This window comes from Balearica regulorum, chromosome 1 (assembly GCF_011004875.1).
Source record: "Balearica regulorum gibbericeps isolate bBalReg1 chromosome 1, bBalReg1.pri, whole genome shotgun sequence".
Lineage (NCBI taxonomy): Eukaryota > Metazoa > Chordata > Aves > Gruiformes > Gruidae > Balearica > Balearica regulorum.
This window is the reverse complement of record NC_046184.1, coordinates 33,994,058-34,006,856: the sequence shown is the minus strand read 5'-3', so window position 1 is coordinate 34,006,856 and position 12,799 is coordinate 33,994,058. Positions and strand designations below refer to the sequence as shown.

Here is a 12,799-nt window from a genome sequence, read left to right as displayed (position 1 = left end):
GTAATGGACCCATTTAGGAAAAAAAAAAAAAAAAAAAGTTTGCTGTGAAGATATTTTATGTAACCCTTAAATACTGAATAAGAACTTTAGTGAGCAATCCAGTACAAGCTGTGTCAGCATGCTACTGTAAAACCCAGTACTGCCAGGGCGCAGGAGTGGCGCTGGGCCAGGTCGTGGTATAACAAACACTGATCCTGGGGGAGGGAATGTCATTCTGTCACTTGATCACTGGAGACTTGATCCTACTTCTGTTGGGGAAAAAAGCCAAAGACAGTCACTGAAGGTCAGTTTCTGCGCAGTAAAATTAATTTATCCTAATATACTTCAGCAGTAATAGTAAATAACTGGGATAATCCAGATACTAATACATAACATTTAAATACCTGCATGGGGTGATGAAGCATCAGAGGGCTGTGATAACAAATAAATATTTGATCTCAGTGATCACCCTTTGTCATGTAACATTCCTCTTCAAGAAACTGATTATCTATTAATGCCACTCGCACTGTTCTCACATCTCCGTTTTCCTTTTTGACCTGACCTCCATATTGCTTCACCATCCTCCACCTTCTACTTATGTGTGCTTTTCTGGTTCTTTCGTGGGTTTTTTTCTCTTCTGATTTTTTTTTCTTGTGATATCCAGACTCCTGCAGGTGAGTTTAGAATAGTCTTGCAGCTGATTGATTGAATGTTTTCATTTTGAAATGCAGTTGTCTTTAAGAAAGTGCATCGGTTCTATAAGCAGAGTAGTAACACTTCTTTACAAAATCATTGTGGTTTTTTTTCTATTTTTCTCCTGAAGCGGTGTGCATATTTGAAGGCAGAACCTACTTTGAAGGACAAAGAGAAACTGTGTATTCAAGCTCAGGGGACTGTGTTCTGTTTGAGTGCAAGGTAAGAATACTGTTGATGGAAAAAGAATTTCTTGCATGTTAAAAATATCGAAGTCCCATTGAACGAAACTGTTGAAATACAGGCAGGTCTGCCTTAGGAAGTGGCAGAAACAGAAAAGGCATCTAAGGGGTCCTGTGTTTATTTTGTCTTACTGAGTTCCACATCAAATTTTGCAAATAAATTTACTCTGCATAGCTGCAAGCTTTGATTACGCAGCTTGACAATCAAACTGCATTCTTTCCTCCTTAGGTATCGTCTCCATCATCAGTAACAAAAGCCCACCAGACTACCTCGTGTTTCCATTGACACATGTGCAATGTTATTGTTCAAAATTATGTGCTCAGGTATGAGAGATGCACAGATGTGATGGGGGCATAATTTGGAATTCAGGATAAATCTTAGTGGAAAAGCTAGATGAAAAAGAAGGAAAAGAGCTGGCACACCAGGTGTCTGGTTGTATTCCTGGTGATGGGAATTGGGCAGGGTCATTGTCTTATTTGTAAACAGAATGCATCTGATGCTGAGTCAGTCTTGTCCTGCTGCAGGAACAGAGTTGCTCTTCAGGGCACAAATGCACTTTAAGGGCAAAATATACCGCAGGAGCAGCTGCGGGTTGAGAATCACACAAAGTGCTGCAGTGGGTCGTAGGTTGCGTCTCCAGGGGAGGGACAGGGAGGAGTTCCCTCCGGTTAGAGAGCTGCATGCTGCGGAGTGGAGTTGGAAACCTGAGCACACATTTCCAGGGTAGAGAAAGAGAGGGGAGCAACTCCTCTGGCCACGCTGCAGCTATCGGACCAGTTTCTGGAAATCGCAAAACATTTTCATACAGTTGTGAAAAAGTGTGTTTTACAAAGTAGAACTGAGGACCGTTGTCTTACTGTTGTTGATTTTAATCTTTGTGAGCTTAGTTCCTGGAAGAGATGCTTTGAAACCCTTTTGAAAAAGGAAAGCAGAAGCTTACCAGAAATAATTTTGGATTCAGTCATATGCTTTTCAGGACTGTGGACTCATATTTTCAGTGTGACACCTGGGACATGAATTCTGTGACTAGTCAATGGATATAGTTAGCAACCGTCAAAAGTTATGTGATGTTGCCTCGTATTTCTTGTAGCTGGCAAGTGCGATGCTGTATGAACAAAATGCCTCTGTTGGCTGCACTGGCCAGTATTTTGTTGATTAGAGTTGTTTTGCTGGTGGGCTGCCTGTCTGTCCTGGTAGAAATATTAAGCAGCAACTTCGACAGATTCAAATGCTGCTTTTTCAAGGGCCGAAATACATACAGTTTCTGCTGAGCACCCTTGTGAATCATAATTTAGAGCAGAAAATCCACATACTGTAAACTGTGTTGGTCAGTTAGGAAGTCATAGGTGGGCACTATTTTATTACTACCAGAGTTCTCATAAAAGGGTATAATTAATGATTCCAGCTCAAGAGTGGCTGATTTTGTGCTTGAAGGCTTATAATGATGTTATCAAGGGAATGTAGGGAATGTCTTCTTTTTGTCTGCATGTAATTCTAAACATTTTTTGTTTTGTTTGGCTGCTGCAGTTGTGCCTGCTAGGCAGTCACTTTTCTGTTTGGATATTATACAAGTGAATGAAAAATTCTCATCCAAATTAGAATTTGTAAAAGAATTAAATGCAATCAAGACTACTCTAATTGATATTATTTCTATCAAAAGGGAATTTTTCCTTTATTTTGTGGAATTACGAGATTTTGCTTGCCCTGACGTACAACATATCTGTGGCTGGTTTGCTTTACTGTATTATCAATCAGGTTAAGGTTGGTTTCTCTGTCAAGATTGTTTAAGGCAAAGTTTGAGCTGTAATTTTTATATTGGCCATATTGTTCATGTTTCATCTTTATATTTCATGCTTAAAAAGGATTTAAAATTAAATGCTAGGCCCATAATAATAATAATAATAACAATAACAATAACAATAACAACAACAATAGTACATGCAATGACACATGCATGATGTTAGGCACTTTTCTTGCATGCAGAAATACATGGTCCTAAGTTCAGTGAGCTCATATTTTAAGGCAGATGCCTCTGAGGAACATGTTGTTGTTTGCCTTGTTTTCTGTCTTTGCCATATCATGACTAGAGCACTGCAAGACACATTAATTAGGGCCCAAGGGAGCCTAAAGGTGGTACATCTGCGGTAGCGGGATTGCTAAGGCAGGCATTTCATGTGATCAAACTGCAGTGATTGTGTGTGACCTGCACTAAGTGCCTAAAGATATTCAGATATCATCTTGGCATTGGACATTTCCAGATGTCTGATCCAAACTTAGCTGAGAAATCCTCTCTTTCCTATTGGGGAATCAGTGCCAGTTTCCCTCAGGGTTACTACCACAGCGTTGAGGTCAGAGATGTTTAAGTTTGATTCTACTTGCTGTAGAAATAAAAAGCTGCTTTAGAGTATTCGTTGTGAGGACTCTTGATTCTGGAATCTGCTGCCTCAGTTTTTGAGAAATTATTATTACTCTTTCAGACATAATTTTAAGAGAAACTTCTGAGGCAAGTTGCTTGACAGCTAAGATAAGAATGAGAGCTATTGCCACAATTTTGCTTGCTTGAAAAGGTTCGAGTATAGGGGAGGTCCTGATGCTTTTGTTGCACTACCTTGTCCTTTCAAATGGTTTTCAAAAGTAACTGGAGTTTGGCATAGGCAGGGATTTTTTTGTACATTATAAAGCTAAAACTCCACTAAACTTATCATTTATCTTTATTTCTTATCTCATGATATTAATCAATTACTTCAATTTAACAGGACCACAAAATGCAGCGTATTCCAAAAGACAGTTGCACAGCTTTGAACTGCCCAGAATCTCAACAGATTCCTTTATCTCACAGTTGCTGCAAAATCTGTAAAGGTAAGGTAATAGTGGGATATATATATAAGTTCAGTGCAATTTTCCATTCTTATAGCTTATACAGACTTTTTTTCTGATCGTTTTGAATAGGACACTCCTACGCATGATAATCACTGTAGATCCTGGAAGCTAAATAGATAACATCTGCATTGTGACATCTGAAAATTGTTTGTAAAATGTCTAATAGTGTAAATTCTGTGAAACATGTTTATGTGTTTCATTCTAGCCAAAAAGTAAAAAAAATCATATACATAATCAGTGATTTTCTACCCTTTGCCCGCTCGTGTCCAAACAAAATGAGATTGGAGACATGTCCATGGTCACCAGCATCTTTCTGAGATGCTTTGAGATGTCTCTTTCAGAGAACTGTTTGTGCTATGCAGTTGTTCAAAGGCTGGAGTAACTTGTTTACCTGTTTGGGGCTGTAGTCCGCATTTAGAAGCAGAACGTTTGGGGAATATTTTTGTGTGTTATGGACCTTTGTGTGTTACACCCAGACTGATCCTTACCAAACACCAAATGCTCTGTGTCTTCAGCCCACTCTTTTGCTCTGGACTAATACCGATATCTTCAAAGCTATGAGCAATTGCATCGTCAAGTGGCTACGTCTGTTTCTTCTATAGCTAAATAATGATAAATTGATACCTGGCATGAAAGATGTTAGACTCTTGGGCTGATTTTAGGTATATTTCAGTGAAAAGAAGAGTGCAGCTATACTTGTTTCTGTGCTACTCAGCACGAACACAAAGGATATGATTAATGACATCAAGCAGAGAGATAAGAAAGTAGAAGAAAAGAACTTAAGAAAAGTTGATGGGTCTCGAGGTCTATCACAGTCAAAAAGGATTTTTTAATGATAATTTTCTATAAAATTTTCAGTGGCTTAGAGAAAAGAGTTCTGTTTCTTGTGCCTGATGTAGCTAGAAAATTTTAATATATGTCAGATGAGTGTTCTCTGAACATTTTTAATCCTACCTGAACCATGCTATCTTGGCTTCTCATAAGCTATGGAGCTTATTCTTTAAACAAGAAGCAGCTGTATGCTATTATTCAGCAGCATGTATTTTGTTTATTAATACAGCTAATATGTAAGTGTTAAGAATCTTAAGAAAACCAAAAAATCAGTAAAAAAGCCCTTACCCTTTCTGGAAAACATGCACGTTCTTACTTAATTAATGCCAAAGTCTGACACAAACCAGTCCAGACCAGGAAATCAAAAAATAAGACTATTGCTTTGTCATTAACTTGGGTTTCAATGAGAAAGACAACAAAAAGACAAAGAGTAGATGTCACCATAGCCAGAGGTTTCTCTTGACACACACTTCTGCTGTCATCAGTGAGTACTGAAGACCCTCTAATGCTAGTAAAAGTGTAGAGCTTTTTTCTTCTTGATGTTCTATGTTAGATAACAGCACTGTGGTAGCTACAGTGAATTATAATATTTAAATAACATTATCTAAGCATATCTCTAGGTTACAGGGAGACAATCCACAGCAGAAAAGAGAGAAAGAAAATCATCTGCCTCATGTCATAGTAGGTCTGTGATGTTTGCATCATGACCATGTCACTGGATCTCAGCACTAAAACATGCTGCCTTTATGGGCTCCTCTGTTTCTCTTGTCTTGCTTTGCTCGGTTCATGTTGCTTCACACTGTTCCTGAACTGCCCAAGTGCAAAACACCTCTCTGACCTGAGCCCCAAGCAGACTTTCTTCATTGTCCTGCTTGAAGTGCTCATTTAACGTAGCTTCTGTGAGGTTAAGGGTAGAAGCTCTTTCATAGCAAAATATGAAGCAGAGGCCAGGTGGAGTGATAAAAATAATAATCTTTACTACCAAAAAATACTTGTTTGTTATTTTGTAAGAAAGAGACCTGTGTTGCAGCCTGATTCCAGCTTGCATTCTGGAGCTCTTGGTGTTACACTAGTCCTGCTCCCCTGAGCAGGACCCACATTCCCCAGTTCTCCTATGGGAGATTTTGGGACAAGAAGATAGTTATTGGAAAACAACAGTGAATTTCTACTGCTTGACCAGTTCCGATGGTTCAGTTAAAGAAGGACGTATTACAGAAATAAAGTTGTTGAGAAAAAAAAAAGAAGCAGATAAGGTTCACACCTTTATGGACAGACGTGGAAATTGTGGAAGCCTCAAGTTGGTTACTACAACCAACTTCAGTTCAGCATAATAAAGGATGATTTAATGGTGTTCAGCAACATGGCAGCATTAGATTTAATGAGAGCAAACACAAGGAATTTTAAAAAAAATACAGAGTTGAAAGGCTCAATCTAAATCTTCCAGCCTGGGAAAAAACTTCAGAATCTTAAAAATTCATAATTCCAATGGAAAACAGTCACACTCAGGAAAAATGGAAGGGAAAAAATAGGAAAATAGGAAATAGGGGTGTCTAAAAGGTGAGATTTTAAAAATAAACTTCTCTGAAATGGAAAGGATGATGCAATCAGGGCAGAGTATTCAGTCCGTGGAGCTTGAAAGGAAAAGATAAGGGGAAGAGAAAAGCAAAACAAGGCAATGTTAATCAAAGACTTTTGGTTAAATGTGGAAGGATTTTATAAATATACTGGGGGAACAAAAAGTGCTAGAAAAAAAAGTAAAACCAGTAGTAAATGAGCTACTGAGTGTCTAAGCTATTGAGCTCTTTTATAAATGTCTAGACAGAAAGAAAAAAAGAAAATAAAGAAAAATATATAATTAAGAAGTGTCCTGTAAAAGTACTTAACAATGACAAGGTGATAATAAGGGGATTTACGCAAGCTTCCTGTCCAGCTGCCTTAGATCAATCCCATAACCTGAAATTGAATCGAAGACCTAGAGACAGTCTGTTCTTCTGGCCTTTACTACTCGTTTCATCTGTTTCATGCTTGGTACAATTTATTTTTCTATATCTCACGGACAATAGAAAGGTATTCTTTGACCTAACTGAAAAAAAGATAGGACTGTCTGTGACAGGGGTGTTTTATAATCCCTGCATTCTTTTTTAACCCTCAATCATATTTGTTTCTGTGCAGGCCATGACTTTTGCACTGAAGGACATAACTGTATGGAGCATTCTGTCTGCCGAAACCTAGATGACAGAGCTGTCTGTAGCTGCCGAGATGGCTTCCGAGCCCTTCGGGAGGACAATGCCTACTGTGAAGGTAACACCTTGTATAGATGCTTAACTCTGCTGTATAAATTACCGTGGGATGAATGTATTGATTCATGAGTGTCAAAGGGATAGGCCTATTAAATGCAACGAATTAGATATGCAGCATATCAATCAACCAAAATAATTATATCTCCAATTAAGTTCTTAAGTTCTTTTAAAAAAAAAGAAAAAATCTGATCGGTGTCAAAGTAGCAAGTTAGTATGGCCGAGGTCTTGAATTAGAAACATGCTTCCTTAGGATTTCTCTTTTTTTTTTTTTTTTTTTTTTTTTTATGGTATTCAGATATTCAGCAACCTAAAAATCAACCATTTGAATAACATATTAGTATAACATTTAGTTTCTTTTTTCACTGCTGCCTGTTCCCGTTCTCTCTCCCCAGGAAGTAAGTAAATGCTATAGACTAGATACTAGTGTTGTTAATCATACTGAGTAACGATTTATTATTTGAGCTGCTCTTTTGGTATCAGGGACTAACAAGCTACTTAATCAGAAGAGAAGCCTCTATAATTTGTGTCTTTACAATCTAGCATAATCCTGTGAAAAAAAGCCCATCCCCAGTCCAGCAGCGAGAGCCAAAGTCCTCTGCACAATCTCTTAGCTTTTGTGCTTACTGTTGCTCTTCCTCACGAAAACCCTGATTCTGCAGACACATAATGCTAGCATACTATCAGGCCATTCTTATCATAAAGCTTAAGTGTTGGCAGCAGGATGGCCTTTGACTAATAAGCCTGCTAAATTGAAAGTAAAACATCTGTGAGTACAGTCTAAGTTACTTTGCAGTCCCACCTAATATCCGGATTGTTCTCTGGCGATGCACAATTAAATGGGATGAATCGAGGCCTTTTAAGACTGTTCCTTTGGCTGAACTCTGCAAAAGTTAATGCCTGCAGCTTACTTAAGTTAGTAGCTGCATTAATGTCAGTGGGAATGCTCATCTGTAGATTTAGATTTGAGAATTCATGACTGTTTTCAGGAGAGGAGCATATAATTAATGCAGCTTTGCATACCTCTCTGCTTAACGTTTATGGTAAGCATCCTGATGAAAGCCTTTTGAGAAGCAGAGCTAAAAAACAGGCAGAAACAAATCCCTTGCCCCTCATCATGTCCCAGCAGGCATTTGACATCAGGACCTGCTATATAGCTTGTTCTGTGTTGCAACATCAGCCGTGTTTTATCCCGTAGTCCTTGGAGACTATGCTGAGGCTTAGGCTGCAGATCTGCATTTCTGGGAACTTGTTTTCAAGGGAGTCACTAGAACAATGGAGTTATGGAAGATCAGGTGCTTTAAGAAGGTTTTTTCTGCGTCTCTATTGTTACTGTGCTGAATGAAACAGAAAAACAAGTTATGCTCTCTTAGTGATTTCCACATCACTCAAATGAGGGTCTGTTGCTATGTGTGGAACTTGCCAGGCATGTTATAAGCAAAAAACAAAAGAAGCTTTTTGATCAACATTGGTGGTGAAATATGATGACACAGTAGATTATCATATGTGAGACTGATGCATTTGTATTAGAAGTGGTTTTACCAGTTTGTGCTGTACCTGAATTCAGTATGATGATTTTTTGAGAAGATTTCTTGACCCAATTGCTTCTGTATGGGCAAATGACATTGTTTCTGGGTGGTAATTATCAGTCTGCTTAAGTGTTTTCAAAAAACTTGCATAAGTGAATAAAAGGTTAGGACATGATATTCACATAAAAATAAGAATTATATTACTATGTTTGGATGAAATAAATGCTGTCTTAAAAATGTGTATGATTTAAGGCTTGATCTGGGAACACTTGCTCACATTGAAGATAATGGGAGTAAGTCCCATTAGGAAGATGTGCCCATGTGAGCAAAGCTCATGAGCTTGGGTCCCTGCCAGATGAGGTTCTCCCACCCAAGTGCAAAACTAGCTCAGCAGGCAAAACAGCCTAGCTTTGCTGCCAGTTATGTGCCATAGCAGCAGTGTAGGCATCACACTTGAACTATGCATGCGTGGTACATGGGTCCAGACCTGGCCTTGGCTGGACATCCCTGACTGAGTGTGGAGGTCATATGCTGGAAGGAGGGGAAATAAGGTCACAGATTGAAACTTTAGGATTGTTTTGTGGAAGAGGAGGGGCAGGGGACTGAAATATCTATGTTTGTTCAGAGTTGTACTTTTTAGTATTGTATCCCTTTTTCCAGCCCAAATGTCTTTTTGAGCACTGAGTTTTTTATTTCTGGAAAGAGACTCTTAGCTTACTATTAAACAGTGTAATAGCAAAGGGCACAATAGCAACACTGAAACACCAAGTCTTTTCAGAGTCCTGTCCCTCATCTTGAAAGGCTGAAATGGTCCCAGCCTCCTTTTCTCAGCATATACCCTTTCTTCACTGTGCCATTATTGTGCCTTTAATTGCAAGCAATGCCAAGTGTAGAAATGTTGAGTTAACACAAAGCCTTGCAGAGAAGACTTTTTGTAATGGCTGGAGCCCATGGCTGTGATAGCTGGTTCTGTGTTCACACTTCACAAATTTCAGATAAACTGCAAAATTAGATGTAATTGATTCTGTGTTAGAGCCAAACTTCACTAAATACAATCCTGATTTGTGCCTCAGCACTGTCAAAATTCAAAGAATAAACAGAAGTAATGATGCTCCCATTGGCAGAACTTCTCCTTAAGGTAGAAGAACAAAACCAAAAATATTCAAAGCTGTTTTCAGTGTGGGTCCAGAAAAGCTGCATAAATTTCATCTGAATGATGGAAGAGTTTGGCTTCTGTCCTAGAAGGAACTGGTGCTTTTCCAAAGCTGTGTGATGTCTCTAGATACTGTTATGGCAGATACCTTTCTGTTTTATAAGAATAATATTTGTTAATATTTATGTCACATTTAGCTTTCCCTTGGAGGACTGTTAAAAGCAATACTTAGAGAGTTGGGATTTCTTCATTTACATACTGTAAGCCTGATTCCAAGTACTCTGAAATCTATTTTCTGCCTCAGGTTATTATGCGGTTTTAGATACCTTATGGGCAGGTTGGGTATGGATTATGCTGTGCTGCCCAGGTGTAGGTGCTTTTGAATATAGCATCCTTGGTATATAGCCTACCTAACATCAACATTTTACAAAAACAGATGTTCTGATGAAGTGTAATTCGTTTTTCCCAAAACAACACCTGCAGTGCTCTCAAACTGAAGATCGCTCTCTGGGATGTATTTCAAATAGCGTTCTATGCCCACTACATTTGTGGTGGTAGAGTTATGCTGAAAAAGTGTTTAAGAATAAAGTTTGTGACTCTTGGCTATCAGGACATTCTGATGCATCTGGAGGAGTGAAGTATAACCGTATTTCAAATAAAGTGGGTTTGCAAGTAGTTTGCTGGTGGAAGCTTTAGGTGTTCTTCTAAGATCCTTGAATCTAAGCTGTTTTCAGGCACTGTTTCATGCATTTCTGGTGGTCCTCAGAAGATGAGTGTGGGGAGGAAACGTTACTTGTACTCTTTGGACACTGCACTTGGAAGAATTGCTTGCAGTCCGAGTTTCTGATTTAATAATAGCGCTCAACTATTGCTGTGCAAAATCTGATTTCACTTCAGAAATGTTGCCAAGGATTGCTGATTAAATAGAGAGGAGAGTAGGTTCAAGAAAGACAGGAGAATGCAGTAATCTTTTGTAAGCACCAGGACTGAACATGATCTGAGAAAAACAGGTGATTTGCTTTTTCATCAAGAGGTTTTTGCCTGGTGCAGAGGCCATTTTACATCATGTACTGATTTTGGCCAGGATAGAGTTATTCCAATATGGTGTATTTTAGATCTGTGACTAGAACAGTGTTGACAACATAGGGATGTTTTAGGCATTGCTGAACCATGCTTGCACAGTGTCAAGGCCATCTCTGTTTCTCACTTCCCCCGTAGCCAGGAGGCTGGTGGTAGGCCAGAGGTTGGGAGGGGACACAGCTGGGGCAGCTGACCCCAACTGACCAAAGGAATATCCCCAACCATATGACATCATACTCAGCAGTAAGAATGAGGGGTACTCTTTCTAAGGTGGCTGTTGCTTGAAGACTGATAGTACATCAGTCTGCTGGTGGGAGATGGAAAGTGCCTTTGAATCACTTTTTCCCCCCTTTTCCCCTTCACTTATTAAATGGTCTTTATCTTGACCCATGAATTTTTTCTTACTTTCACTCTTCTGATTCTCTCCCCCATCCCACTGGAGGGTGGAGTGAGCAAGTGGCTGGTGGATGCTGAATTGGTGGCCAGGGTCAACACTCCACATGTCACAAATTTACCTTATGAGTCTGTGATATTTGGGAATTTAGTTGTACAAGTTGCACAGTAAACAATCTAGCTAACTTATCCTAACGATTTGGGATTATTTAATATTATTAAATTAATTTTTTTGAAACTATTTTCCATTTTTATTCTAATTTATCCTTTTTCCTCAGTAACTCTCCTAGTTTCACTGCTGTTGCCATGTTTGTCCCAGTTTAAAGTGCAGCACCTGAAATGAGAACAAAGACTGACTGACTTTGTCTACATTTGGGAAATGCATCAGCTTCACTAATGATTGCTAATCAAGGAGAGAAGGTCTTCAATTTAGATATCTGCTTCTGAATAAGCTGGCTTGATTTGAGTCATTGTCAGTGGAAGGAAGTAGGCAGTCTTAGAGGATGAATTGTCTCTTTCCAGAATAGATGTTTGAAGCAAGTTGGAAGCGCCAGTTGGTTGGACCTCATCACGTTTCCCTTAGCTCAGAGTTACGTATTTTCATTCTGCTTGGAAAGATTTACTAATTTATCCCTGTCTTTGGGTAGAGAGAACTAATGTTTTATTTAACTCTCTTCCCAAACAACAAAACATTACACTTCTTCACATACCTAATTTGTATAAGCTGTTAATCTTGTTTTTAACTCTTGGATTACGAAAATAAACTGTGTTTCCAGAATGCGCCAGATTTCTACAGGTTGCAGTGAAGAGAAGAAATCTTACAAAGGATACAAAGTAATAATCAAATTGCAATAGGGTAAGCGTTGCATCATATTGGCCAAGAACAGTAAGCAACAACACATTTTTTCTTTAGGAAACCGTAATATTAGAAAAGAGCATAAGTAAGATCACGATATCATAGAATCATAGAATGGTTTGGGTTGGAAGGGACCTTAAAGATCATCTAGTTCCAACCCCCCTGCTGCGGGCAGGGACACCCTCCACTCGACCAGGTTGCCCAAAGCCCCATCCAACCTGGCCCTGAACACTTCCAGGGAGGGGGCATCCACAATTCCTCTGGGGAAACCTGTTCCAGTGCCTCACCACCCTCACAGTAAAGAATTTCTTTCTAACATCTAATCTAAATCTACCCTCCTTCAGCTTAAAACCATTACTCCTGGTCCTATCACTACATGCCCTTGTAAACAGTCCCTCTCCAGATTTCTTATAAACTCCCTTTAGGTACTGGAAGGCTGCTATAAGGTCTCCCTGGAGCCTTCTCTTCTCCAGCCTGAACAACCCCAACTCTCTCAGCCTGTCCTCAGAGGAGAGGTGCTCCAGCCCTCTGGTCATCTTCATGGCCCTCCTCTCAACTTGCTCCAACAGGTCCATGTCCTTCTTCTGTTGGGGACCCCAGAGCCGAACGCAGTACTCCAGGTGGGGTCTCACAAGAGCGGAGTAGAGGGGCAGGATCAGCTCCCTCAACCTGCTGGTCACAGTTCTTCTGATGCAGCCCAGAATACAGTTGGCTTTCTGGGCTGCAAGCGCACACTGCCGGCTCATGTTGAGCTTCTCATCAGTCAACACCCCCAAGGCCTTCTCGGCTGGCCTGCTCTCAATCCATTCTCCATCCAGCCTGTTCTTGTGCTTGGGATTGCCCCGACCCATGTGCAGGACCTTGC

At 39.6% G+C, this 12,799-nt stretch overlaps 1 protein-coding gene across 2 annotated transcripts in view; it reads left to right on the top strand.

Annotated features, from left to right (window-relative positions):
* NELL2 (neural EGFL like 2) overlaps window positions 1-12,799 on the top strand; it is a 155,855-nt gene that overhangs the window by 62,965 nt on the left and 80,091 nt on the right. For both annotated transcript variants that reach the window (XM_075745148.1, XM_075745139.1), the window contains 3 exons: window positions 803-894; window positions 3,672-3,774; window positions 6,799-6,927. In XM_075745148.1, the coding sequence (XP_075601263.1) occupies window positions 803-894; window positions 3,672-3,774; window positions 6,799-6,927 (324 nt within the window). The remainder of the gene's footprint in view (window positions 1-802; window positions 895-3,671; window positions 3,775-6,798; window positions 6,928-12,799) is intronic.